General features: G+C 37.6%; 1 protein-coding gene across 1 annotated transcript; it reads right to left on the bottom strand.

Moving 5' to 3' along the window:
- Positions 1-3,556: 3,556 nt before the first annotated feature.
- On the bottom strand, positions 3,557-20,755 carry PNPT1 (polyribonucleotide nucleotidyltransferase 1). The gene is made up of 29 exons (XM_082756532.1): positions 20,541-20,755; positions 20,121-20,181; positions 19,713-19,787; positions 18,975-19,080; positions 18,016-18,065; positions 17,493-17,556; positions 17,367-17,414; positions 16,651-16,764; positions 16,204-16,390; positions 15,673-15,724; positions 15,322-15,379; positions 15,075-15,171; positions 14,873-14,975; positions 14,356-14,426; positions 13,839-13,875; positions 13,015-13,081; positions 12,836-12,925; positions 12,121-12,174; positions 11,912-12,018; positions 11,171-11,242; positions 10,996-11,059; positions 9,608-9,691; positions 9,086-9,169; positions 7,092-7,198; positions 6,953-7,008; positions 6,375-6,453; positions 5,865-5,912; positions 5,307-5,465; positions 3,557-4,535 (listed from the first exon to the last, which is right to left on the bottom strand). The coding sequence occupies exons 1-28, from the start codon at positions 20,738-20,740 to the stop codon at positions 5,310-5,312; spliced, it is 2,391 nt and encodes a 796-aa protein (XP_082612658.1). The 5' UTR covers positions 20,741-20,755; the 3' UTR covers positions 3,557-4,535; positions 5,307-5,309.
- Positions 20,756-25,958: the final 5,203 nt, after the last annotated feature.

Raw genomic sequence — 25,958 nt, 5'->3', positions numbered from 1 at the left:
AAAGGCCATGTTACCTTTGTAGTTTCACCAGCCATGGTTTGAGGATCACAACAAGCAGATAGGGTCCCAGCTACATTCTTAGTGGTCTTTTCTATATTACATGGTTTGATCCTCTCAAGGTATTACACAAGGACTATTTCTGCACCAGTGAAAGTCCAATACGAAGAAGAGAAGCACGTGAAAACAAAAAACACAACAGCCACTGCATACTGCTGCTTCAGGACATCTGCCGCTCTTAAACACCAGCCTTCTTCTGCAAGATCTGTATGCATACTCTAATTCTTCAAACAAGTGTGTAAACGTGTGACCTCTCCTTCTACAGTTTAAATATGACACTTATCCAGATACACACAATAGCGAGAAACCACACTAGAAGATTCTGGAGCAAATTCTCATTAGTGAACAACTACAAAAGGAATAGGAAAAATGCAAGCCAGAATCAACACACACAAAAATACTTCTCTGCTTAAAAGGCAAAATAAGTCTGTGACCACTCCAGGCATGAAAACAACCTCTGTGGAAAACATCCTGAACAGATGCAGACATTATATTCCCTTGGTCACCAGGCTCCTTTTTGCAGAGAACAGGACTCTGCTGCCTGGGCATGGTTTGGCTGGGGTGTACAAACTGCAACATGACCTTATCTATTCCACTAAAAATTGAGTCAATTGTGGGAAGCTCTGCTTTTAGAAATTACGCAAGCATTGGCCCAGCTGCTTTTATGAATTTGATTTAAAACCAGAGTAAATACAAAACCAGGAAAGTAATACATGGAAGTTCTACATCATGGGGCTCAGAAACAGCAATACAGCACTTTTTAATTGAGTTGTTGTAGCTGTCAGTAGCTCACCTACTCGTTATCACAGAGCAATATGCTGTAGCTGTTGGAAGTTCTCCATTCCTTATCAAAACAATAAATTTTGATAGGATGGGCTGCGTACAGAGCAAGTCATCAGTTTTGACAACATGGAGTGGCTCTAATTTCATTTATTCATTCCTATATCACCTAAAAGTTCTTGAAGTTAGACTGCATCGTTCCCTCTGGCACGTAAACCCAGAAGTATGATTAGGTCAGTGCTTACTTACATTTTTACTGTACATGTAGTATTTATTGAAAGCATCTAAAAACACCTCAGCTCCTAAAACTCTGTGCCTATGTGAAAGTTTCAACTTTGCCAAACACAGGTCTAGCCCTCAACAGTTACAAAGATACAGCACCAGCTTTGGTGTGATAACAAGTTTCCACAGTTTAAACAGGATAGAAAACAAGAAATTTTGTTTACATGCAACAATAACAAAAAAGTGATTTTACAGAGACACTATTACCTTAGTTTCTGTAAACATCACCTGCAGTTCTCTACAATGTTCTAACACTGCTCTAACTGCAAGCTCTTTGGAGCAGACCAGTTTTGCTTGTCTGATGGTAGTGCAATGATTTTCCAGATTTCAATATCTTAACACAACAATGCTAAGACATCTCACTTCTCTGAAAGTTTTCACCAGTTGCACAATACAGCTCTGAGGAAAAACAGCCTAGACTCTGCAGACAAACCAATTTAAACAGCATACTTTCACTGAAGTTGCATTGTAAGTCGTTCTCTCCATGCTGAAGTGTAAGGAAAAAAAAAAAAAGTATTCACAGGGATTTAAGCTTTTTTTTTTTTTTTCTTTTCCTCTTAGCAGTAACACATTTTTGCTTGCTAAAATATTATTGATTTGGACACTAGCTGGCAATATAAAAATAGACTAGGTAATGTTATTCTTACATTCAGGTGGAACAATGGATATATAACCAGTTTTCCAGAGTTCTCACACAGAGGTCGGACTGATCACTTGCTAGATGCAAGTATTTCCTTACTTTTTTTTTCCTAAGTATTTTTGATTCTGAGATTTAATGTCAGAAAAATAAACATGCACAACTTGAACTCTATCTTCTCATATTAGAAGTGCTTAGAAACATATATAAAACTTCCTTTACGATACTATAAAGTTATAATGGTGAACTAGAGAAATTCATTAACATTTATTAATGAAGTTTCACTTATATTCTGTTACCAAGATAGGGTTCTGAAGCCTACCATTTGTTTGGAAGAATGTAGTTTATTTTATTGCTAACAGGTAATAATGGGTAACAATTATTTTGAACCTTCAGGATGACAACGTCAGCCTTTGAATAAAACATTAAGATTCTGATTTACCATCATAATCAATGCAAAAAGCTCAAGTTAAAAGCAAACAAATAAAAACAAAGCAAGAAGACTGCACCAGCTTAGTGCCTGCCTTAAAAAGAGACTATAGTGGTAGCTTTCATTTAGCACAGAAAGAGATATCTCAAATACAACAAGTCTTCCTCTCAAACTTCAGTCAGGAAGCTTATACTCTAACTGGATAACCTTTGTTAAATTGCACCAAGAAATGAAGCTGTAAAATACCAGGCTGCTGCCTGGAATCCTTGTTATGCAATGCTGCTTCACCGAAGTTCGCAGCAGGCAGTGTAATACTGCAGCTGCCCAACTTCATTTTCCATAGCAATTCTCAGTGGCTCCATTTAAAGTGATGGGTCATTACAGAAGCTAATCAGCTACGGCAACAGAGACAAAAATCACTATTTCAAACATGAAGAAATTGCTACAGCAACAGGGCTGAGTTTGCTCTCAAGCACTAGGAACCCACCTGTTCTCCAATTAATGCCGATAAGCTGCGGAAAGAGTCAAGCATCTCTCACACCATGCCCCAACCTGCTGTTACTGACAGCTCCCAGATGAACCCTGGGTGCCTCCAGAAAGGTTCTCACTTGCTCGCACTTACACAACTCCTGGTTCCAGCTGAGCTTCTCTCCTCAGAGGTGAGCACCTGGTTTGTGCTCCTCCCATACAGTTCCCAAACTTATATTCTTCCACCCCTTCCCATAGGGCCTAAAACTTGTTACAAGCGCAGACAGTCAGGTTGACTGTACAGGTTCCACCACAGGAACACACAAGTATTGTCCCCCACTATGCAAAAATCCTCCAGCACCCCTAACAGCTTAGTTAGCAAGATCACCACCTATCACACAGACTAACAAATCATCAATACTGCTGTTATTATGAGTGAGAAATTACAATTACAACTTGTATCAAACACTTGAATCTGAAAATTAAGAGACCAAAGAATCTAAATGCAACCATGTGCCAGCTAAAAAGCTCCTAGCATTAGTATTTTAGTAACTATGACACCCTTCTGTTTACTACGAAAAGAAGCTTTACAGAAAATTGTCTATAATAAAAATAAGCTAAGCCTTGGAAAACCAATTAAGATTGCAAAAGTCAATTTCTGAAAACGGTTCTGAGAAATGAAAATATTTCTGAGCTTCCATTCAGAAATTTTAACATTCATCACTATTTCATTAACACTATCCAGGATGATAGGGAGCAACCAGACTACCAGCCATTTAAGTTAACTCACAGGAAGCAAGGACATTAGAATTCTTACCAAGAAATACAAGGCTACAGTTCTCACAGAAGAACAAAGATTGTTAAGGAAAAATTTTTCCATTTTACATAATAAAAGACAGACAACAACAAAGAAGGGGGCCAGTTATTATTATTATATTTTTTAATATTTTAGGTCAGAATAAAAAAGACAAAATAGTTTTTACTATACATTCATATTTCTCTTCTCCACAGTTGTTTGTTTTTTTTTTTTTTCTTTTCTTTTTCTTTCAGGAGGTCCAGAGCTGACTTGCCATTAGAAACTTGATTTTCCTACAAATTTGGGTACACCAGAAGGGATACCTCACTGATTTTTAAGGTCTGGAATTCCAAGACTCTTAATGAGGAAGTTTTGGCGGAAAGAAACATCACATCATTTGTTTATTGTAAAACAACTATTTTAATGTTTTTATTATTTATCTTAAAACTCAGTATTAATGAACCCAGATAAGTGATGTTGTTTCAGGATGTTTCTTCATTTTTGTCCCCCTCCTGCTCAGATACCTTAGCAAGTCTGAACCCTATGGCAGTTATTACGTATTTATCTGAAAGAGTGCCCATCATGATACAGGTGATAATTTGCAAAGTTTCCACATTTTGCTCAAGATTTAAGTCTTAGACACTGAAAAGCCAGTAAAACTTGGACTGGCCAAGTACGCCTTTCAACCACTGTCATACCTCATCAACCAAATACACAGGAGAACTCCTCCCAGGACGTACTTCTAAGTTCTTGCCTTCCATCTTTGCATTTTCATCCTGAGATGGCAGCAGGAAGAATCTTAAGCACTGAAATGACTTGAAGTAGTCTGCTCTTCAGTCTATGCAATTCCACATTCTTAGATTCTCACCCATGCTACACAATGTAAGAATATTGGTTGTTCCTGTTTCTTCTGAACAATGCTTTAATCAGTTTGAATACTTTTAAGTTCTACATCACCTTTAAGTGTGAATACCATCTATTTTAAAAATACGATTCACTACCATCCACATACAGATTCTTGTGAAGACATCTGCAGATTCAAGCAAAGGTGGCTCATGTTTCCATGAACTACCAGGCCTTTTTTCCTGAAAGAGAAAGAAAATACTGTAACAAACTAACATCAAGACATTAAATTCAGAAACACTGTTTGAAAGACTGTAATTTTCTTCAGTGAATTTTAATTTCTTCTAGCATTGTGAATCATTTGTAGAAGATTGCCACAGATCGCCTTGTTATCATGGGTGCATTTGCAACTCCATTTGCCAACCTCGTTGCACAATTACTCTTAATCTTATGATCAGATACCTTCCAGCTCTAGCAGCTTCCTAAGGAAAACAGAATACACACAATAGATTTGGGAAAAGTTGAGACAAATCTATCATCAAATGCATGCTTGGAAACTAGTTCTAGAGAAGAGCTTTTGGCACTCCAGTAAGTGAGTTTCAGTTTCAAGAAAACTGAAAAAAAAAAAAAAAACACAAAACAAACAAAAACCTCACCTTCCCCTACCCTGCCCTTCCCTCTACCCCAATATAAAAAATGGTGGTAGGGTAGAAAAGACAGAATATTTAACAGGTATTCTAGATTAACAGGTATGTTGGTTTTGGAGAAAGTTCACTCTCTAGAATGACTGAAACCGTCAAGGAATTTGTATTCTTTTTACAGCATCAAGCTCTTCAGAACTAAATGATACGGAAGGCAAGGTGCTACCTTATGATAAATTGTAACAATTGGCAAGCAGCATTCACACAACACTGAACATCAGCTCTACGGTACAAGAAACAGACTGATAGTCCTATACAACAGTTGTAAAGAAGGCACAGTACTGAGCTGTCAAATGTTTCCTGTGGCCTTACCAGTCACTGAGATGAAGTAGACGACTGTGGAACACTACCTCCCATCATAATGCTGTTTTTGTCTGTGAGGGTTTTAAGCACAGTTGTGGCTGGTGACTGCAGAATTTTACGTGAAAGCCTCATTCTACCATCAGTTGGATCACGTCCGAAGTATTTAACCTGTTAAGAAAACATACCACTTTAAGCCCACCACACCACTTTCAGATCTGATAAAGTTATGTTAAATCACCATATGAGACTGATCAACTTAAAGATAGAACTAGCTTTAAAAAAAGAGAGGAAAATGCTTAAAAGAAAACAAAAAAAATATGCAAAACCACATACAATAGACACTGCTTGGTCTATGCTGCTTGGTCAGGTCAACATGGTACCTAAGATAGCAAGGGTATGACACTAACTCTGATTGGAGGTGATCAGGCATTTAAGCAGCACAGAAAAGCAATCTCATATAGCAAAGTATTTCCTTCAGAAACACAAAACAACAACAACAAAAAAAAAATCAAAAGTACTAAAATATGAACAGCAGTTTGTTATAATTTTAAAGTTCAAAAAATTTACCTGAATTTCTTGTCCAACTTCTAAACCCAGGGCACTAGGATGTTTAATCTAGAACAGAGGATTTTTCAGAAAAACTCAGTTTTCAGGAGGGAAAAAAAAAAACACAAACAAAACAAAGAAAAAACCACCATACAGATGTCTTCTTGCTACATCTCAAGCAACCACACATGGACTAAAGTGGCTCAATGAACTAGTCAACTAATGAACTACAGACTTCTACGTTACATAGAAAGGGTATTAGACCAAAAGATGTGATGTCCATAAAAGTATCAACAACACGATGATAGCAAGCATACAGCGAGACTCCTTGCAGCTCTAACTACAGGGCAAGCAAAGGTTAGACTAGCAACATTTTCTTGTTTAAGACAGCTTTTTGTGTTACAAAAATAGACTCTAGACTCTAGTATGTGTGTTATAGCTGATGGAGACTAGGTTAGTTAAGAATTCATTTAAAAACAAAAAAAAAGTGTTTTAGAATCTCTAGTTTACACTTGTTTAAGGATGCATTACCTTTCTTTGATCAAGCTGTGAATTATGAAGTAACACTGGTGTCATGTTTGGATACAACTTTATCATCACTCCAGAATCTCTGAAAAACAGCACAACAGTCATTTCAAAAATACATTGATAGAAGTCTGTATATAACTTGTGTTGCAAATTTATTCCAAACGCAAGCATCATCCTTTTTTTAAATTCTCCTCTCAACCATGGTTATGCATTTCTCCTTAATCTAAACCGGATGGAAACTACACTGTCCTAACTATTTTAAAATACAAAGTACATCCAAGAAGTGCTTGCCATTTCAATCCAAGATTTGTCCTTTCAAAAAAGTGAAAGAAAATTCCAATCATCTCTCTCAGATACAAAGATGAAAAAAGACCTTCAAGTTTGTAATTAAAGGAGACATTCTAATAACTAAATAGCAAAAAGCCTTATTAAGAGAATGTTTTCAATACAGCAAAATACTAGGAATAATGCAGGTGCCAACATCACCATCAGAAGTTTGGCTTTAAAAACCAATTTTATAATCCTATCAGAAATATATCTATGTAAATAAATTCAATTCAATTTCAGAGCACTTTTCATACCTTATTTCAGTAATTGTGGCTGTATAAACTGCACCAAATTCCAAATTAACTTCCTGCTGTAGGGAAAAGAGGAAAAAAACAGTAAGACACATACTCAGAAACTGCAAACTGAAACAGCTAACAAGAAGTCTGTCCTTACATCATCTTTGCAGATTTCACGGATGAACTCTCTTGCTTCATGCATAGCACTAGGTGTGGGAGCAAACACAGAATACGTCTCTTCATCCAGCTGACTTAAAGTTACACCTTAGAAATAGAATTTATTAATGAAAGAATCCTCACTGAACATTCCTATTTTTTCAGCAAGCAGAAAATTTGCACGTAGTAAAGACTTGCATAGAGCAAAGTGGTTTTGCATAGTCTGACAAAGATCTCGAGTCATCATTTCAAATATTCTTCAGATTAGGCACTGGACAGCTCTACATACAACTGTATAGAAACCATGTCACAGGTATACATGCCAAAACCTGGACGAACTTGTGTTCCACATGCAACCATCTACATTTGCACAATCGTTGCTTACTATAACCCTGCTATAAGTGGAAAAAATCTTGAGAACTTAATTTAATCTTAGCTTTTTTTTTTTTATTAATGTTCAGAATTTAATTATTAAACTGTAGCTTTCATTAATAGCTGATGGAAATTAAAGTTTTTCAGAGCTAGAACATAGTAAGGTTGCACAGTAAAATTCTTCACACCTCTCGACTAGTTTTCCATCCAACAGGCCACATATGCTTGCAGTCAAAGTAGCATAATCTCTTTTCTCCAATCCAGTCCCCTAACAAGCACTACCTGAGCCAACTAGATTATTAAAAGAGTTCCAAGTCCAAAGCAGCTGAAGCAGAACATCTACTCGATACGCTATAAACATCAAACATTTTAAAAATGTAGTTCTCTAAAAATAGGGAATGTGTAAAATTTTGCTATATTAACCAACGAAAGAAAGAACCTGTACTTACAGATAAGTGCTCAGAAAAATCTGATATATTTAATGGTATCGCAGCAGAAACACCTCTGTCATGGCTGAACAGTGGCTGATTATTAGCTTCATCATGTTGGCGAGGTGTAAAGTTTGGATTAAGTCTAGTTTCACTGGTTTGAAAGTAACGAACAAAGTGCAGCCTCTCAAATACCTACAGTTCTTAACGCTTTAAAAATTCTGCCCACTAACTTCTGAGGCCAACTGCAGCTATTGGTCTAATTTTGACCTCCATTAGTGCAACCTCTACCAATGCATCAGCTGCCCTATTTGGGAAATGGCAGTACAGAACCTTGAATTTGGCACCTAATGTCAAGCAGAACAATTTTTTTTATAAAGAAATGTAACGAGGTCACTAAACTTCTCCCACACTACTTGTTACTAGTTTAAGCCCCAGTACACATCACTCCCGCAATGTGATAGTGAGCTCTATTTCTAACATTTCCCAGCATGTTAACAGCAGATACAAACTCCTCACAGAGTCCTAAGAAAGCACGGCAAGAGCACCATAGAAAAGAGCTCAGTACCTCTTCCTAATCAAAAAGCTTTAGTCTACAGGCAGAAAGGCTACATATATTTGATCTATACTGCAACATGTTCGTAACGTATCAGACCTGCTTGGCTTCACCACTCATTCATGTGTGCGCCATACTTCTGGAAATTCCTGCTGCAAGAAAACCTACAAGCACTTCTGCAAAGAATCTACACAACAGAATAGCCAAAATGAGCTTTATCTATTTGAAACATTGGAATCTCTTATTTATTGAGCCTTTACTGTACGTTGATCTGTACTGAGTATTGGAACGGCTAAACATACTAGTCTAAACACTGTTAGACAGGCTGCAGTATAAAGCGCCTTCTACACTTAATATTTCTTCCTATATAACTTGCTACGATGTTTCTACCGAAGCACAAATGCCCTCAGGTGTTAAACAGAGGTGTTCTACAAAACAATTTGTAAAGTTTAAGCTTACCTTTGTCTAGGTTCTGAAAGGACATGAAAGGTAGCATTAACACTTAAATTACTAGCACAGCTACTGTTATGTGCTACCAAGTTCCACTAATTAAAACCCCATACTAGTGATTTTTGTACAGGGAAGAGAAGCTATTAACACATAAGGATAAATGATCACAGGAAAACAAAGATGTCTTACCTGTCTGTGCTTGAAGTTTTTTCAAGTTATAGGCCCCAGGACCAATGAACCTTAACCTTTTTGATAATGGCACATGGATAGTTTCTGAAAGAACACATAAACATACTTTGAAATGCTAAGCATGATGATGCTGAATACCATCACAAAAGTCCTTTTTTTTTTTTAAATGGCTAGTTATTATACGCTGAACACTGATGAAATTATGTTTAAGTATTAGAATTAATGAAAACTTAGAACATAAGTAATTTGAGTGTAAATTACCTTAAGCCATTCCAATGCTTGCATCTATCTCTATTCTCATTTTGTGAGTTCCACACAACTTCGGCTTATTCTGCTTTCTAATGTGCAATGAATTAGAACAGTATTGCCCCACAGGGCAATAAAAAAATAACAACTCCCCTCAGAAATCACAAAAGACAGAAAAATATGATACGTTCATTAAAAAAGCTGCTTTAAACAGTAACTTATTGTTATAAACTATAAAAAGACATCAATTCATATCAACATGCAACTAATAATTACCTACAACCGGTCCATTTTCTTTTCTGTTAGGTCTGGGTTTTGCCAGTGTTTGGTTCATAATTTGCAAAATCTCCCTCTTTGCAGCTGTAGAGGTTAGGGAAAAGGAAGAAGAGAAAAAAGTTTTGCATAAGACTATAACAAAAGCAAAATAAATTTATATTAAAGTAGATAACTTCCATTCATGAAATCTACCTCTTGCCTAATTTAACAATATATCACAGCAATATGACACATTTTAGGTAATGTACCTTTGTTGGAGTAGGACCTTCTGCTCTGTGTACTAGTTCTACACCTTCAGCACATGTATTGACTTTATGCAGACCAAAACGTTAACAACGAAGCACAGAACTGTATGCTGTTATTTAAATAAATTAGAGTTGATGAGAGCAACAGGGTGTAGCTTTGATTAGCTAAGTTATGATATACTGGCCTGAAACTTTAACTGATCCTCTTGAAGTGATACACCTTTGAACAGGAATTACTAGTTCTTCTATTTTAATAAATGTTTTCTTGTTAAAGTATTGCCACTACAGTTGAGTGGAAATTTCTTACAACTAGAGAAATCCTTAATAATGCTTGTACCTTCAGTTTTCATATGGCTCAATAATATTTTAGCTGTACATGCCAGAATACAAACAGCAGTAAGTTTCAATAGTAGGTATATTTGAATTTATGATATGCAAGAAACAGTTTGCTGCTGTTTTTGATAGCATTATTCTGTTGGATTTAAAACAAACATGGAATAGAGTGTTTGTTAACTGTATTAATAACAACAAATACTTAAATAGCAACTAGGTGACTCTTGCCTCTCCAAACTTTCACCTATCAAAAGCAATCCAATTTCACTGCCCAAAGCTGCACTTCAGCCTTCGTTACCCGTATTATTTAAGGAGTACTGAGCTACTACATGTTAATGATGAACTCCCTGAGATGTCAAGGACTTTTAGCCTACCTATTTTCCCCCCCTCCTGTTTGCTCTACCACAAGTTTCACCGCATTTTTTTCCAGAAGTTATACATTGATCTAAATTGGTCATCATTAGAATCATATCATGTGCATTAAGTATTTTTTTGTTCTCTTAACAAGAACGTAAACCTCTAGGAGCAGCACACACTTTCACGTACACTATGTACAACCATATGGAACATAACCATGCTGGGAAGATTATTTTTTTCTTTCTTGAAGACTAAATGCTCTCAAACACAAAAGTTCGTTCTGTATCAAGTACTAACATTCAAGCATTGCATACAACACTGAACTTTTTTTTTTTTTAAATCCCCATGCCTATCTTAGCCCCTCCCCCCTCCCCCCAAATAAAATATTTAAATAAATAATTTAATACATTTTAGAACTTAATATAATGGGTGCAAATCTTAACATGGACTTACCAGTGCCTTGCTGAATAGCTTCCATGACAATTTTTATTGGTATTCCTGGTAGTTTTAGATCAACCTAATGTATACAGAGTTAAGTAGTGAGTTAAGTAGCATCAATATACAGGGAAATCTTTTTTAGACAGACATTCCTGAAGACTGATAAAATGAATCTTTCATGTTACAATACCTGCAAGGCAGTTATCCCTTTATTAGTACCCGCCATTTTGAAATCCATATCACCATAGTAATCTTCAATTCCCTGTCAGTACATGGAGAAAGAAAAATTGGAGTAACTATGTCTCAGTACCAATTCTCATTACACCAAAAGTGCATTCTAGGCTTCAGTAAGCCAAAGTAGACTAGGAGCCCCTTGCAGACTTGGTGTCACTTCAGATTCGTATCTTTTTTTCCCCACCCTTACTTCACCATTCCTGATTAACACAGTTGCCTTCAGTTCTTATAAGCTGAGAGCTTTTGTGTTTGTGGACTAGTTTTTGAATAAATCCCCAATTTACTTGGTATGATCACCAGCTGCCACAGGAAGCAGCAGCATGATCACGTGCATTTTTCCTCCCCAGCAACCTTGCCAACTGCTCTCCTTCCAATATAACGTGCTTTTCAGTAAACTACTGATTCCAATCATTCTGACCCTTTCTTCCATTAGAGACAAAATTTGAAATAGTACACTTATCAGAGCTTATAAGTAACAACTGAGTAGTTACACAAAATTAACATGACTAGACATTTTATAGATTTTTTTTTTAAATGGAGGCAGCTGCAAGACAAAACAGAAGACAAAACTACTAATAAATATGTCCAGTAGTGTATGTTCTAGAATTAAGTGGGTAAAAATAATGTTACAAAAAGGATGTAGAGGTATTTTACAGAATTGAACATCAATAGAAACCACTGTGCTACCAAAACTCACCAGGATGTCTGTCAGCAAACGATAGTCCTCAAGATCTCCTTTTTCTGGACTGTATTTGGTAACAAGACCCACTGCTACACCTGCCACTGCACTCGATACTGGAACTCCTAATAGTGGTAATTAAGTGTACATTTATTTTTTTTTAAATAAGCTTTGGTTACTTCCAAATCCTTTAACACACTATCATATGCAGTTCATCCTTTTTGTACCTGCATCCATTAATGCCAAACTCCCACCACATGCAGAAGCCATTGAAGATGACCCTACAGAGTTAGAATATAGGAGAAAAATAGTATTAAACCCTGGTAACAAGCATTCGAAACGAGACTAGCTGGTAATATTGTTCACTGACTGTTGGAAAATTAATGTTCTGGTAACCAGAAGATACCACGCAGCCATACACATACTACAATAAATAATTTTACCAGACAGTTTCTGTAGCAAAAGCACTTTAGCAAGAAACTGGTAATAGTTTGAATCTTTTGTGATACTGAGTAAAAAATGATCATCAAGCTGGGGAGTTTGTCAGCTGCAAATGGGACTCATTCCCTTTCCTCAGTAACTCCTTCTCCCAGACACCAAATCTTACTATACTGCTAGGATATTGCAGGTTGCTCTCATGGAACTCCTGTCCACAAAGCAGAATCTGCAGAAAGGTGAAATCAATAGCTTCCTCCCAAAACGGGGAGATAAAGAAAACAGGAATTATCTGTAAGTTGGGAAGGTTACCAGCTGTGGTTAAATAATGAAGAATGGATTTCAGTACATGTTAACATATTCCTCACTCTGGAGCCACCAAGATTAAAAAGCTTAAAACTGAAATCTGTTGTCTACAAAAACATCTATATGTAGTTTGTCAAAGTTGTTTTTTTGTTTAAGAACAAATTATCTCTTGTTTCTCGAAGAACAAGAAAGCCATAATACCATTTGACTCTAAGACTTCAGAAGTAACTCGTATTGTGAAAGGGAAATCCTGAGGAATAATTGGTTTCAATGCTCGCTCTGCCAGTGCGCCTGATAAAATACAAATAAAAGCCATAAATAAAAGACAATCAAAATATTAGAACTTACAGCGTAAAACAACTTCTGTAGTTTTAACCTACCGTGTCCAAGTTCTCTTCTGTTTACACCAGTAACTTTACCAATCTCATTTGTTGCGTAAGGAGGAAACTATAGAGCAAAAAAATAGAAGCACACATAGAGGAGATTAACTTGCTTCTTTTTCATTTCAAAACAAACACTTTGAAAAAGTCTCTTTGAAGTTTTGGTGCATCTCAAGGTAAAAACAACAACAAACAGCTAAATATTAAACAACCACACAACTTCTACCAGTCACTTAGTTTGCAAGTCAGGATTAGTTGACAGCGTTTATTTAGTTCATGCTTTAATTCCCCATAACAAAAGAGAATAAAGCAGCTGCAAGGTAGCCAAGGAATAGGACAACAGGCTTACTCTAATTAAACTTGTCAAACCACATATCAGGAATCTTGTTTCTGTCATACAGATGACACAAATACATCTCTTGCCTGTACAAAATACTTTGGGCAAGTTCCAAAGGCTGACTAAGACTGGAGATGTAAAAGCACTTATTAACTATTAGTGTAGCATGTCAGCTGCACACATTAATTTACTAAAAGTAATTGAGCAGGTTAATCCTGCCTGCAGTAGTAACCTGTCTTTAAGAAACTAACCTGATGTTAAACTATTAGAAAGGCTGCATAAAATAGCAGCTTATAAATTATGTAGTGCTTTTTAGGAAACCAGCATTTCTGCTGATAAACTACAGGATAAATTCATATATAAATTGTAATTAGCAAAACCTAGCAGATCTAGAGATAATTCATATTCTTGGAATTAAACAATTTCAATTCTGAAAGCAAGACATGAAGCCCTTATATAAATCATGCAGAAAGCTGTGGAAACTCACCTCATAATGCAGCATGAAGTTTTTATCTTTAACTCCACTGTTAAAAAAACAAGACCATGTCAAAAAGATCAACCAAACGTGTCCTAAATATTATATGTAGTAAGATTATATTCAACTCTACCTAGAAATTGACCAAGTAAATCCTGCAGATCTGCTGATTCATTAACACCCCCCCCATTTATTTATTTATTTAAGTAAATGAGTTAAAAAACATGGTCTCAGTTAACATGCCATGTTTGAGTTAACATATGAGGGTTGTATCTTTGTAGACATTTAAACAGCTTTCCTAGCTGTCAGGAATAGAACAGGCACTTATCAATGCTGTATGCCAATTTTGATGCAACATACAGCAGACAAACCTTAAAAATGTCAGCACCTTACTGCACACACTGCAGTACACTCCAACTCCACACATGTCAATGGAATTAATGTTTTCTTATTAACTGCAACTTTTATAAAATGTGTTTAAGTGCTCACCCTCTGTTAGTACCACTGACAGAAAACCATATACACATACCTCACAGCTGTTGAAATAAGATCTGATTTTACACTTGATTCTATGGAGTCAAATGTAACTGTACAGAGAACCTAGAATAAGGGATAAACAAACAGCTCTTAGACACTTTTACGTTTTACAACTTTTCATACTGATAATGAAGAATAAAAAAATGATTTCAGCAACAAACATGATACCATCATCAACCACTTCTGAAAACCTTCTTCTCTCAAATACTCATGATTTATAAAGATTATACAATCTTACAAGTGATCACATTTAAAAATACTGATTTTATGCCTCCTACCCTGTCAGTAGCAGTTTGTTCACTAAAACTGAATAAACTCATTTAAAAACCAGGGATCTTAATTGTGCAGACAGCACTGTGTGAAATAGCAAGCCTGTTTATTACACAGACTTCCAGCACGCATTATTCTGATCAGGATAGAATAAGGAAATTTAATGTTTAAACAAAAAGTACAAGCCTTTTGGCTTCTGATACATTATATTTAGAACTTAAATAATTTAATAATACTACCTGTGTTTGACCTCTCTGAAATAAGGCTGATCCATGAAGCATTTTAAACATATTCACTTCACATTTAATATCTCTGAGGGAAGTCAAATCTCTTCCATCACATCTAAAGTTAGGAGCAGAAATTATGAAATCAATGAAACTATGGTATCGGAGAAAAAAAAATGACAGAAATAATTATACAGTAAGGATTTGACATACTTACCTTCTATATTCATTCAGAATAAGATTTCTAAAAATATCCTTAGAGACCACATTGAAAGATTCCATGATTTCATATGGCTCAGCCTCTGGAAATTTTTCTGGGTATAAAAAAAGAAACCGTAACTGAAATTAGGAAATGAATCTCAGAGAACTTCTAAAATAGAATGGCCAACAAACAGCACACTGTAATTTTAAGTACCACTAGTTTGATATAAGCATTTTCTAAGTACTAAGAAAGCATAAAATACCTTTCAGCTGCTCTTCTGTTTCAAGCCTTATTTTGTTAATTGCTTCATCTCTAGAAATCTAGAAGACAGGATTTGCAACCAGTTAACTCTACAGAGTGGAATAACAGAAGCAGCTTGGGTTGTTGGGTTTGTTGTAAAGTTCTGTAAGACTCAAAGAAAAATAGGACTTCCACACAATTTCAAAAAGATCAATTATGTATCACAAGAAATTAGTTTTGGCAGATAAGAATTTACAAGACAATTCATTACTCTTACACATACATTCAGATGAGAAGAGGTTAGCATCAAGAAATTAAGTCTTACTACAATTTCATTATATTAAATCAAATCACATTTGAATTGATTACTTACTTTATCATGGCTAGAATCCGTGAACACTGCGTAGATCTTGTTAAAAGCAAGTCTTTTGGAAGAAAAGAAAGAAATTTCGGAAATGCAATTACACAAATAGTATCTTTTGAAGACTAGATGTTTGTTTTTTGAATGAAAGCACCAGACTGCCATTTACAAACACTAGTCTCAGCTGTCCATCCTGCCTGCTGCTCTCCTTCTCCTCATCACCTCCATGACAAAATTCATGAAAGCCAACATAACCCTGGCTCCTCATGTCACCATTCCACAAGAATGGCACATGAGCTTGCAACGCTTTTACTGTTTTTGCACCACTTATTTTGCCCCGTCCTTCCCACTAAGCATAAAAGGAGAGCTGAAGGCAGTGTCCCTAAATTTCTACGGAAAATGTAGCAAGAAATTCTAAACATTGAAAACATTTTCTTGAACAAGATCCCAAACATTTTAATCACAAATGATTAAATAATCATTAATAAGTATTTCTGAATCACTTAACAGAAATTAGGTCAAAATTGTTTGTTCTGAACTTACTTCTTTGCACATTCCACAATCTCCTCAGGAGCAACAAATAACTTCTGAACAGTTCTCTTGACAACACCTTGTTCTTTCACTAGCTGTTGAATTCCTTGAATTATGTGCTGGGTATGCTTCACCCCTACTTTGATGGCATGACAGAAATCTTGTTGCAATATATTCTCAGCAGTTGCTTCCAACATAACTACCAATGGAAAGTCAGAAACTAGATTAATTACTATTTTATTTTTCAATAGCAATCTACAACTCAACCAAGACAATATAGGTTACCTTTAAACTGCATAACAACGGAATTTACTCTACCCCAAAGTTATCTAGCAATATTGTTCATTCCTACTATTGCCTAGAAACAGAAGTTTCAAAAATTTGAAAAAATATCTGTAAGAAGTGGCCTACAATTTTCAAACTGAGCACCCAACAGGTATTGATAGTTAACCCACTTACCAACTTGATTTTGTGGGGCTCCAGCAACAACTAAATTTAAAATGCTAGAAGACATTTGTTTTCGGGTCGGATTGATAACAGTTTCTCCATCGATTAGTCCTACCCTTACTGCACCTAGAAACAAACTCCAGAAAATTATTATTATAATAAAAGTTCTTCTAAAGGTATCATTTGACTCTCACAATTATACATCTAAAAGCAATAATTAAGGTAAGGATTTGTTTTAAAATATTAGCATGTCAGCTATACATTAAAAACAACTCTATAAAGCAAGATTATTTATTCTTCAATTTCTCTTTGGCAGTATCACTTTGAAGCACTTATGTTCTTTATTTTTATAAATAAAGATTTGCAGTGACACAGTTCTCATAACACATTTGCAATGGCAAAGTTCTTCTTGAGTTCCCAGAGAAAAAGTATTCTTATACAGCTACTTTTTCCACAATGCTTTAAGTTTCTTTAAAAGACAAAATTCAAGGAAGCTGCTGACCATTGTATTACAATATTTCTGGATTATAAATCCTTATATAAGCATATTTAGACCAGAAAAAAATGCTGCTGTGAAGCACAACAATTCTATGCATCATAAAGTGAATTTCAGCACATTAAACAAAAGATAGCAGCCTTTAGACTCCAATTCTTCTTAGAAGTAAGAAAATGTTGTCTAATTTGCCTATTATATTCAAGATACTCAGGATTTCAGAATATGTACTTACCTATAGGACCATTCCATGGAATATCAGATAAGGCAAGAGCTGCAGAAGCTAGAATTGAGATATAAATCTATTAGCAAAAATGAATTATATTAAAATCACACAAGCAATAATTTTGAGTTTTCTTACCTCCATTAATTGCCAGAATGTCAGGATCATTGACACCGTCTACTGCTAAAAGATTACAAAGGATCTGGCATAAGATAAAAGACAGTGAATAATTTTGACCTATAAACTTTTATTAACTGTCAATAGAAAGCTCAGGACAATAAAACAAAAACATTCCAAATTTTTAAAAGCTAAAAAGGAAAGCTGGTTCAGGTGCTTAAGCCAGAAGGCTTACGAAAACACATGTGAAAAATATAACATGTAACACTTATTAACCTTTTCTCTCCCGTTGTAACAGAGCACTTTTGAATTTTCTCTCTGTATCTCTGCAATACATTTTGAGAACTAGCATGTAATAAAGACATTGTAAGACATGCAAATGAGAAACTAAAAAGTAGAATTACAGAATTAGACTTCTTCAAACTGTAAAGCCATGCTGGATGCTAATAAAAATTGCTTTTCTATCACTTATAATTTTCACTGGACATGCCTGAATCTTCCACTCTAAAGGTAGCTGCAGTTAAGGACAGTCAGCACGACCTACCTGTGTATCATAGAAGTAGCCTACTGGAAAGAGTGGTCTGATTGACCTATCTGCAAAAGAAACATTCAGAGTGTAAGCATTCAACAGGCAGTCATTATCCAGTTTATCTTCTAATAAACCCCACAAGAAACTGACAAGATAGTTTAAATGAACAACCCAAACAAATGAGAAGAGAAATGTTAGCATGAGATGTAATCAACTCTAAAATTTCACCAGCACTCAGAGAAAAATAAGAGGTATATATGGGTGAGTATATCCATCGTCTCGTAACACAGAGTAACGAGCATTAAAAAATGTCTTCTATGGTTTAAGATACAAATGGTCTATTAAATAGTATTTTACCAGAAATGCCTCCAATGAAGAGACATAAAAGACAGGAATGCTTTACTGATTTTCTTTGAGGACTGTGTGCTACTTCTAAGGTGTCTGGATTTACCCCTAACTTTGTCTGAAGTGTGTAGAACTCTGACAACCCAGGCCTTAAAGGATGTTCTCTCTCAACTCGTTTCATGAAGTCTTAAAACGTTGACTTTTTGACATCAGCTTCATGTACACATTGAACCTCAAAAGCTGTTATCTTAATCGTGAAAGTCTTAAGCCATGGTAGAGAGGTTAAGCCATGGTTAAATCGGTTCTTTCTTCTGCCTCTCCAGGCAGATATGGAACTGCAGAAGTAACATCTCATGAAGGTGCGATCTTAGATACACTAAGGTGACATGGAAGTTCTTGAGACCCAGACACATACATAAAGGACTACGCATACAGCCCCAGATGACTGAAGTTTTTACAATTAGCCCCAATAAACTTCAAAAAGTAAGTGCAAGGTATGTTTTCCCTGACATTGCTGCAGAAACAATCAACCTTGCAAGCAACAGTTGCAAGTTACTACCTCTTCACAGAGGCTCGGGAGGTATTATGTAATATTTTTAAAATATCATAAATAAAATGATTCAGCCTACCTATTACTCTGCTTGTAAGAATTTCTTTGTCAGTAGTACCAAGTTCTCTTCTTAAATAGTTTGTAGGAATTCTTCCTGCTGCTGCAGCTTTCTGACGATAGTCGACCTTTTAAAAAACAAAACTAGGATTCCTAAGGACAACAGATCAGTAATTACAAAGCCACATAATTGTTCAAGTTGGAGAGGACAACTCAGAAGGTCTATACTCTAATCTCTGACTCAGAGCAAGGTCTATGCTGAATCAACTGCGCCCTGCGTGATGACCAAAAATTCCAGGTCACTGACACAAATATTAATCGGGCAATGTCCGAGGATAGACCCTCTGAGAAAACCACTATTATTCAGTCTTAAGGTAGAATAGGGATCGTTAATCCTTAACACTTGTAAACCCTTTGAGCATAACACTGAGGCCATTTTTTCCACACAACTAAAATACAATGTCTGAAACTTGGATGCTGTGGGAGACATCCAAGTTCACAAAACTCTCAGTAGAGAGCATACCCACTGACACCACTTCAGAACAGATACAGCAATGAGAACACCACACCAGAGAACACCACTTCATCCACAGATACAGCGATGCTCTCACAGAACATCTGCCGTTCTGAGGTCCAAGCTCTGTACTCTGCTGCTCGTCTTCCTCTCTCCCCTCAGCATCTTGAGCTCTGCTATTTTATAATTAGCACAGCAAAGGCTGTCACTGATTATCACAAAGCAAGTTTTGTCATTAGTACTTACCACTAGTGGCATGAACTGAGATGTAGAAGGCTTGGTTTTACTGACTGCTGTGACCATTACTGCTGTGTCACCTAGCTAGATCAAGAGGAAAAAAAATAAAAAAAGATTATCTGCAACCAAAGTATTAACTGAAGTCCTACACGTATTCATATATTAATACTCCGTTTCCCAATACTCTCTGCAGAAAAACAACTGCATAATTCTCTGATTTAGGCGAGTTGTTGGAAAAAAAGCCTGTCATTGCCCCGAACAGATAGCTGCACTTTCATTAGGGATTAAATTGCTACTTGAGACTTGGCACAACTTTTTTACAGGCTAGAACACATCAATGATGGCTGCTCACACCCAAAAGCTGTGAAGTTCCACAAACTCTAGGCTCTTTTTTTTTTTATTAGTATTATTTATTACCTGAACAACAGCAGACCCATCAGCAAACCTAGCGAGCTTTCCAGAAGACAGCTCCATCTTCCTGCGGGAGAGAAACCATCTGTTACCCACAGCGATGTCAACTCTCCACTGCCTCTTACGCTCCCCTCCAGCACCTATCCTACAGGGCAGCGCCTGCACCTCAGGGCGGATGTGAAAACCCTCATGACACATGGAAGGGGGGAGCTCCACCCACACAAGCAACTCCGAGGGGGTTTTGCCCCAGGGTTCCCGATCCCCTCAGCTCGGGGGAAGCCTCCAGCCGCACAGGGTGCCCGTCAGCCCCACACGCGGGGCGCCGCCAGCTCCAGCCGCCTTTGGGCGCCGTGCAGGCGCTGGGATCGAGGCGGCGGTGCCGATCCCCGCTCCCTCCCGGCCCCCCGGTGCCGCTCGGCCGCTCACCTGCCCCCCACCTCCACCGCCACGGCCCGGCCGGGCCCGGGCTGCGCCGCCAGGCCGCGGGCAGGAGCCATCCGCGGCCCGCAGCCTCCCGGCAGCGCCAGGCGCCGCCATCGCGGCGCGACCCGGCCGCCAACGGCCCCAACGGCCCCCAGAGGCAGGGCGCCCAGCGCGGCCCAGCGGCGGCTCGTGGCGGCGGCCATGGCGCCGGGACGGGGCGGGCACAGCGGCGGCCGCCGCGCCCCCGTCGGCTGCGGCGTCAGCGCGGCCCGGAGCCCCACGGCGCCCCCTGGCGGGGCTCCGCCGGGCAACGGCCGCGCTAACGGCCGCCATGGGCGGCGGGGCCGTGAAGGGAGCGGCGGTGCCGCGGTGGGGTCACACCGCCCAGCCCCGGCACCCAAGGCGTTTTGTCAGCATTTGTAAAAATCACACCCGCGGGCCTTAGGGACAGCCCAAGGAATAGTTTTCCTGCTGTGCCCACGAGTTGCTTGTCTTTCTGGCAAGGCAGAGCAGAAATAAAATGATCTAGAAAGTCGGGGGTTGGCCTGGGTAGAGCTAAGAGCTTCAGCCAGACCCAGAGTTCGCTGCTGCAGTTTTATTTGGGTGCAGAAATACATCAGGTGGCAGATGAAGAACGTTCACCAGGCTTTCGGCATTCCTGTCTGCTCTGCTGCGGACATCCTGGAAAGATTTGTGTGTCACTTGATTAAAATTCTGAATGCCTACTTGCTGTGAGCTAGGAAGCTCTATGTTAAAATAATGCATTTGATTTTGTGAGAGGAGAGAAAGGAGTAGTTGGAAACACATATAGAATGCAAAGGTCACAAGTACCACAATCATATCTTCAGCTGTTAAGCATAGGAGACAGTTAGTTAGGGCTTTTAAAGCTTAAAAGAGACGGAAGCCAACACACTTAAAGCAGAGAAGTGCATGTTAAAAGTGACCGGCACAGAAAAGGCAGCAGGGTAGCTTTCACGGGAGGTGAACATAAAGCAGGAGTCTGTTGAGGTTGAACAGAACGATGTTGGAGAATTGAGTAAGAAGCATCATGAAGGCCTGGAGCAGAAATGTGTAAGGATGATTTAAAAGCAATCTAGAAATTAAGCTCTTCTAGAAGGCACCATCCATCCCACACAAGGGACAAACCCACACAAAATTAGTGTGAAGTGTTTCTCATGAACGCTTTACTTGTCAAGAGTAACCAGCATACAACAAACATTTCCATTAGCTCCAGATGCCTGACGCTTCATCTCAATAATTTGTATGTAAAAGAAACTGTGACATCCTGTTCTTATAACTTTGTTGATCAATAATGCTTAATAGTCAAAACTTGTATTCTGACATTGTTCTGAAATCTTTCTTACAGAAATGCCGTCACTTTCAAACTAAGAAGTGGTCATGCAAAATGTATGCTTCAGGAAGAAAAAAAAAAAATGTAATTCATACACATTACTTGTACCAAAGAATGAATTGTATAGCTGAGATTATGTATGGTTGTAAAAAGAATCCAGAATAAACATTAGAAAAACTATTTTTCAGATGATGCTTTTGAGAAGTAATGATCGACCTTGTCATTTTTTCCATTTGAAAATGCATTAGAAGACTTAAACAGTTCACAAACAACAGTAAGCATTGAAAACAGATCTTTTGACTTAAACCAAAATTATTAGATAGCTTTTTCCACACTCACCAAAATGAGAAGCCTTAGGTTTACGGGCTTCATAACTGTCATGGGCTAACATGTTAAGGCCATACCACTGAAACAGAAAAAGGACAAGAATTCAGAGTTACCTCAAGATAGTAGAAAGCAAAGAAAATTCATGCTTGATCACGTGAAAAAGCAAGAGTACAATTCACTTATTCAACACTTTGCCTACATTTTATTTAAATATTTTCCTCTGGTAATTATTCTTTAATATTCTATAAATTTCCTCTGGCTACACCTGAAAAGCATCTTTGAATTGGTAAGCTTATTTTAGTAGGATTTGTAGCTCTCAACCTAGCTTTCTAAAACAGCCTTAGAAGAATACATTGAAATAAGCTTTTACCACAATTTATTTTCTCTTTTACGTGGTCTCTCCCCCCCCCTCCTTTTTTTTTGTCTTGGCTATCTCTTCTTTAATACTGTACCATTTCTTTTCTGATAGCTTTAATGTGCTGCTAGTTTTCCTTAGTTTGCATTAATTGCAGTAATTACTGGAGTAAATCTCCCTACTTTTTTCAGAAAACTTACTTGGATGGACTTAGTAATCAATCCTCCCATAGCAGATGGATGCTGCTCTTCTTGGGAAAGCAGTGTGTTGCCTTGGTACTTGGGTGTCTTCATTCCAGGAGCAGCAGATGGTTGCAAACAGGAGATGTGGGTAACTGCTTTAGCTCTGCAGTCCTTGGGCATCTCTATTACCAAGTAATTCTCTTAGGTAAAGGTTGAGCGCAGAAGAAACAGTTGAGAATGTGGATCTCTCTTTCCTGAATTAATGCTGTAATTTCTGAAGTGAGGTACACGTTTCTTTTGTTCCTGTTTGTTTGAGCCTTGAGGACCCTATGAAGCATGAGTAACACAGAGGATGGAATGGTTGCCAGAGGAAATCTCTTTTGTTTCTTCTAGTTTTTTTTGTTTGTTTGTTTGTTTTTTCTTCACTACTTCTAGTGTTAAGAAGTAGTTGTGTTTCATTTTGAGGTGATGGATAAAATGTGATTGCTACGTGTATATTTACTTACAGTGTGTAGGCCCAGTAAATCCTTCATTTAGCATTTGAGCTTCTGTAAATATTTCTATTAAATAGTTGTAGATTCTTGAATTTGCTAAATGTGCTTTGGAGGTGGGTCCTGAGCTGGAGAGTGAGGGATGTTCGTGGGATTGGGCAGAGCACAGCACTGAGTAGGTGGACCTAGAATACTTGTTCTTCATTTGTTGCATTGTCATAAATGAGGGCATTTTGGTTGGAAAAAGGAGGTATGGGGATAGGTATTGTTGTAATAAATGTTGTAACTTGTGAAATCTGGGCAACTGACATTAGATGTGAATGTGGGAGCACAGTTGCCTTGATCTGAGAGGCAGCAGCTGATGGAGTTGGAAATAAAATACTGAGAGGAAAGAGGGCTTTCTTGAAATTCTTGCAAGCAGGGGTGAGGATCATCTATTAACTCACAGTGGCTGTGGCCTCATAGGTCTGGGTTTATGCCATTGTGTGTTTTGCAAGGCCCCTTCCATTGCTATCCCAAATTCTGACTGAGGGGATGCTCCTCAGAGCTCAGAGAAAGGCTTTGAAAACCACTTTTTGTGGTGAGAATGTTTCTTTTTCCTTAAGATGTCTTTTATCCATGGTGAAGAAATTGAGAGTACCCTGTGAAAACTTGCAGAAAGCTCCCTGAATGGAGGAACATCCTACAATGAGCTATTTCGTACACCTTTGCCTATTTAATCTTCTGCCATGCGATGGCACTGGTTAGCTGACCAGGGGAGATGGTGGTGCAGGCCAGGCCAAAGCAAGTCCTGCACAGCGTGGCTTCTGCCCACACGCCCCCACTGCAGCTTGCTTGGAAATTTGATGTGTGTGTGCACCGAATATTTGTGGAATAATAGAAACCAACAGTTTGCTTTTCATTACATACTACTTCGTAGGGCTCTAATCCTAGAGATGAATCCACAGCGTGCCTATTTGGTGTCATCAAGCAAAATACTCATGGGTAATTTTTAACTTGTGGGGATGAATGAGTGGCACAGGAGAAAAATAAAAGTTTTATTTACTTGGAGAGAAAGGGAACATTTGGAGAAATTAGGAAAATTTACAATTTATTTACAAGAGATTATTAGTTGACACTTGTGTGTGCACAATGGGAATACTAAGGAGCTGTTAAACCCATAGTTTAAAAAGGAGAACCCTGAGGTGTAATTTTAAGCCTTTTCAGGCATTTAAATGAATTCTGAGCATTCAATACTTTCTTAAACAAAAACAAAAACAAACAAACAAAGCAAAACACACACACACAAAAAGAAAAATAAAAGAAAACCAGGGAAAAAGCGGTTTAACAGAGAAGTATAAAAGCCCTGTGGCTGTATGGGATGATTTTAGTTCTCTTCCCAAAACTGAATTAACACTGCTTCTCATACCATGGAAGACTTCTGTATTCACACCCAATGGATGAGTGAAACGTGGTAATTAAACAAGCTGAGGGGGATGGAGGAGGGCAGCAATGAGGACTGATGGTGTGGCTCAAGTGGGCAGTGGAGTGTGGGGTGAAGGTGAAATGTGATTCATCTGTTCATCAGATCTTGATAGGAAAAAAATTGAAAAGATAAACTTGGAGCTTTTCTAGTCTATTGAAAAGCTACTTATGACTATGTAGCTGTGGATAAGGCATTTTGAAAAAGCTATTTAATGATCAATTAAGCTTTCATATAAGAAGAGTGCTTGAACTTGGTGTCTTATTTTTTTAAACACACTTTAACAGTTAAATCATTTTTATATTTGTTGTCTGTGAAATGCAAGGCAAGTCTTTATTTTTTTTAACTGGCTAGATCGAAACTTTGGACACTGACAAACTTGGAGTGTGCATCAACTCTATGGGCATGACGGAAGGCACGCTTGAAATAAAGCAGCAGCCTTATCCATTCCCTCTCTTTCCAGTTTGGCATGATGGTTTGCATTTTTCTCCTTAATTTCAAAGTAAAACTATAAATAGGAGTTGGAAACTGTGTGGATGTGGTGATTGATATGGGTTTTGTTTACTGTTCTCATCCACTTGCCTTAAAAAGAAGGTCTAAGCTTAAATTAAGAGCTAATGATCCAGCAGTTTGTCATCCAGTGCTGTATCCTTGATCCATTTCCAGCATGTCGGCTCTATCCTCTCACTATGACATGTCATTGATTTTGGCAGGGCTGGGTCAAGCAACTGTAAGGAGCTTTCTCATTTTACTACAAAGAAATATGATTTGGAATAATATAATTTGAATTGAATTTGAATCGGAATAACCTTATTTCTCCAAAATGACTCCTGGGAGTCCCTACGTGTTTATGTTCACTTTTAATGTATTTTTCTTAGGTGAAAAATCTCAGTGTTAGCTTTTGGGGTATAAAAAAAAATACTACAATTTCATCTAGGTCTCCTGATTAGGAGATAACATGTACTTCTATAAAAAGGATGAAAAAAGGCAGTTTAAGGTTAATTTTTTGGGGAAAAAATTGTCAGGGATCAGTTATAAATCCCATCATCACTTACTATAGTTATACTTGCATGTTACTGCATTGTTGAAAGCAAGGTTTGTAAAGGAGTTAGGTATGTGCTGTTCAGTTCTTGTGGTTACTTACACAAGCTGCAACTAGCTCAAAATGCCAGAATTGTTAGTAAAAGTAGTAGAGTGATAACTGTTGATAGTCATAAGGTTTTCTGCTCTTTAAAACTAAGAACAGTCAACTG

Source organism: Aythya marila (genome assembly GCF_965140915.1).
Source record: "Aythya marila genome assembly, chromosome: 3".
Classification (NCBI taxonomy): domain Eukaryota; kingdom Metazoa; phylum Chordata; class Aves; order Anseriformes; family Anatidae; genus Aythya; species Aythya marila.
Note: the sequence above shows the minus strand (reverse complement) of the source record. Positions and strands in the feature narration are given on the sequence as shown.

Bases quoted from the DNA above. Each gene is read 5' to 3' on its own strand.
- PNPT1 (XM_082756532.1), bottom strand. From the start codon at position 20,740: ATGGCCGCCGCCACGAGCCGCCGCTGGGCCGCGCTGGGCGCCCTGCCT. The intron at 11,060-11,170 runs GTATTGTAACAT...TGTATACATTAG, and splicing joins AAGGGATAACTGCCTTGCAG to GTTGATCTAAAACTACCAGG. The intron at 5,913-6,374 runs GTAATGCATCCT...CCTCTGTTCTAG, and splicing joins CACAGCTTGATCAAAGAAAG to ATTAAACATCCTAGTGCCCT.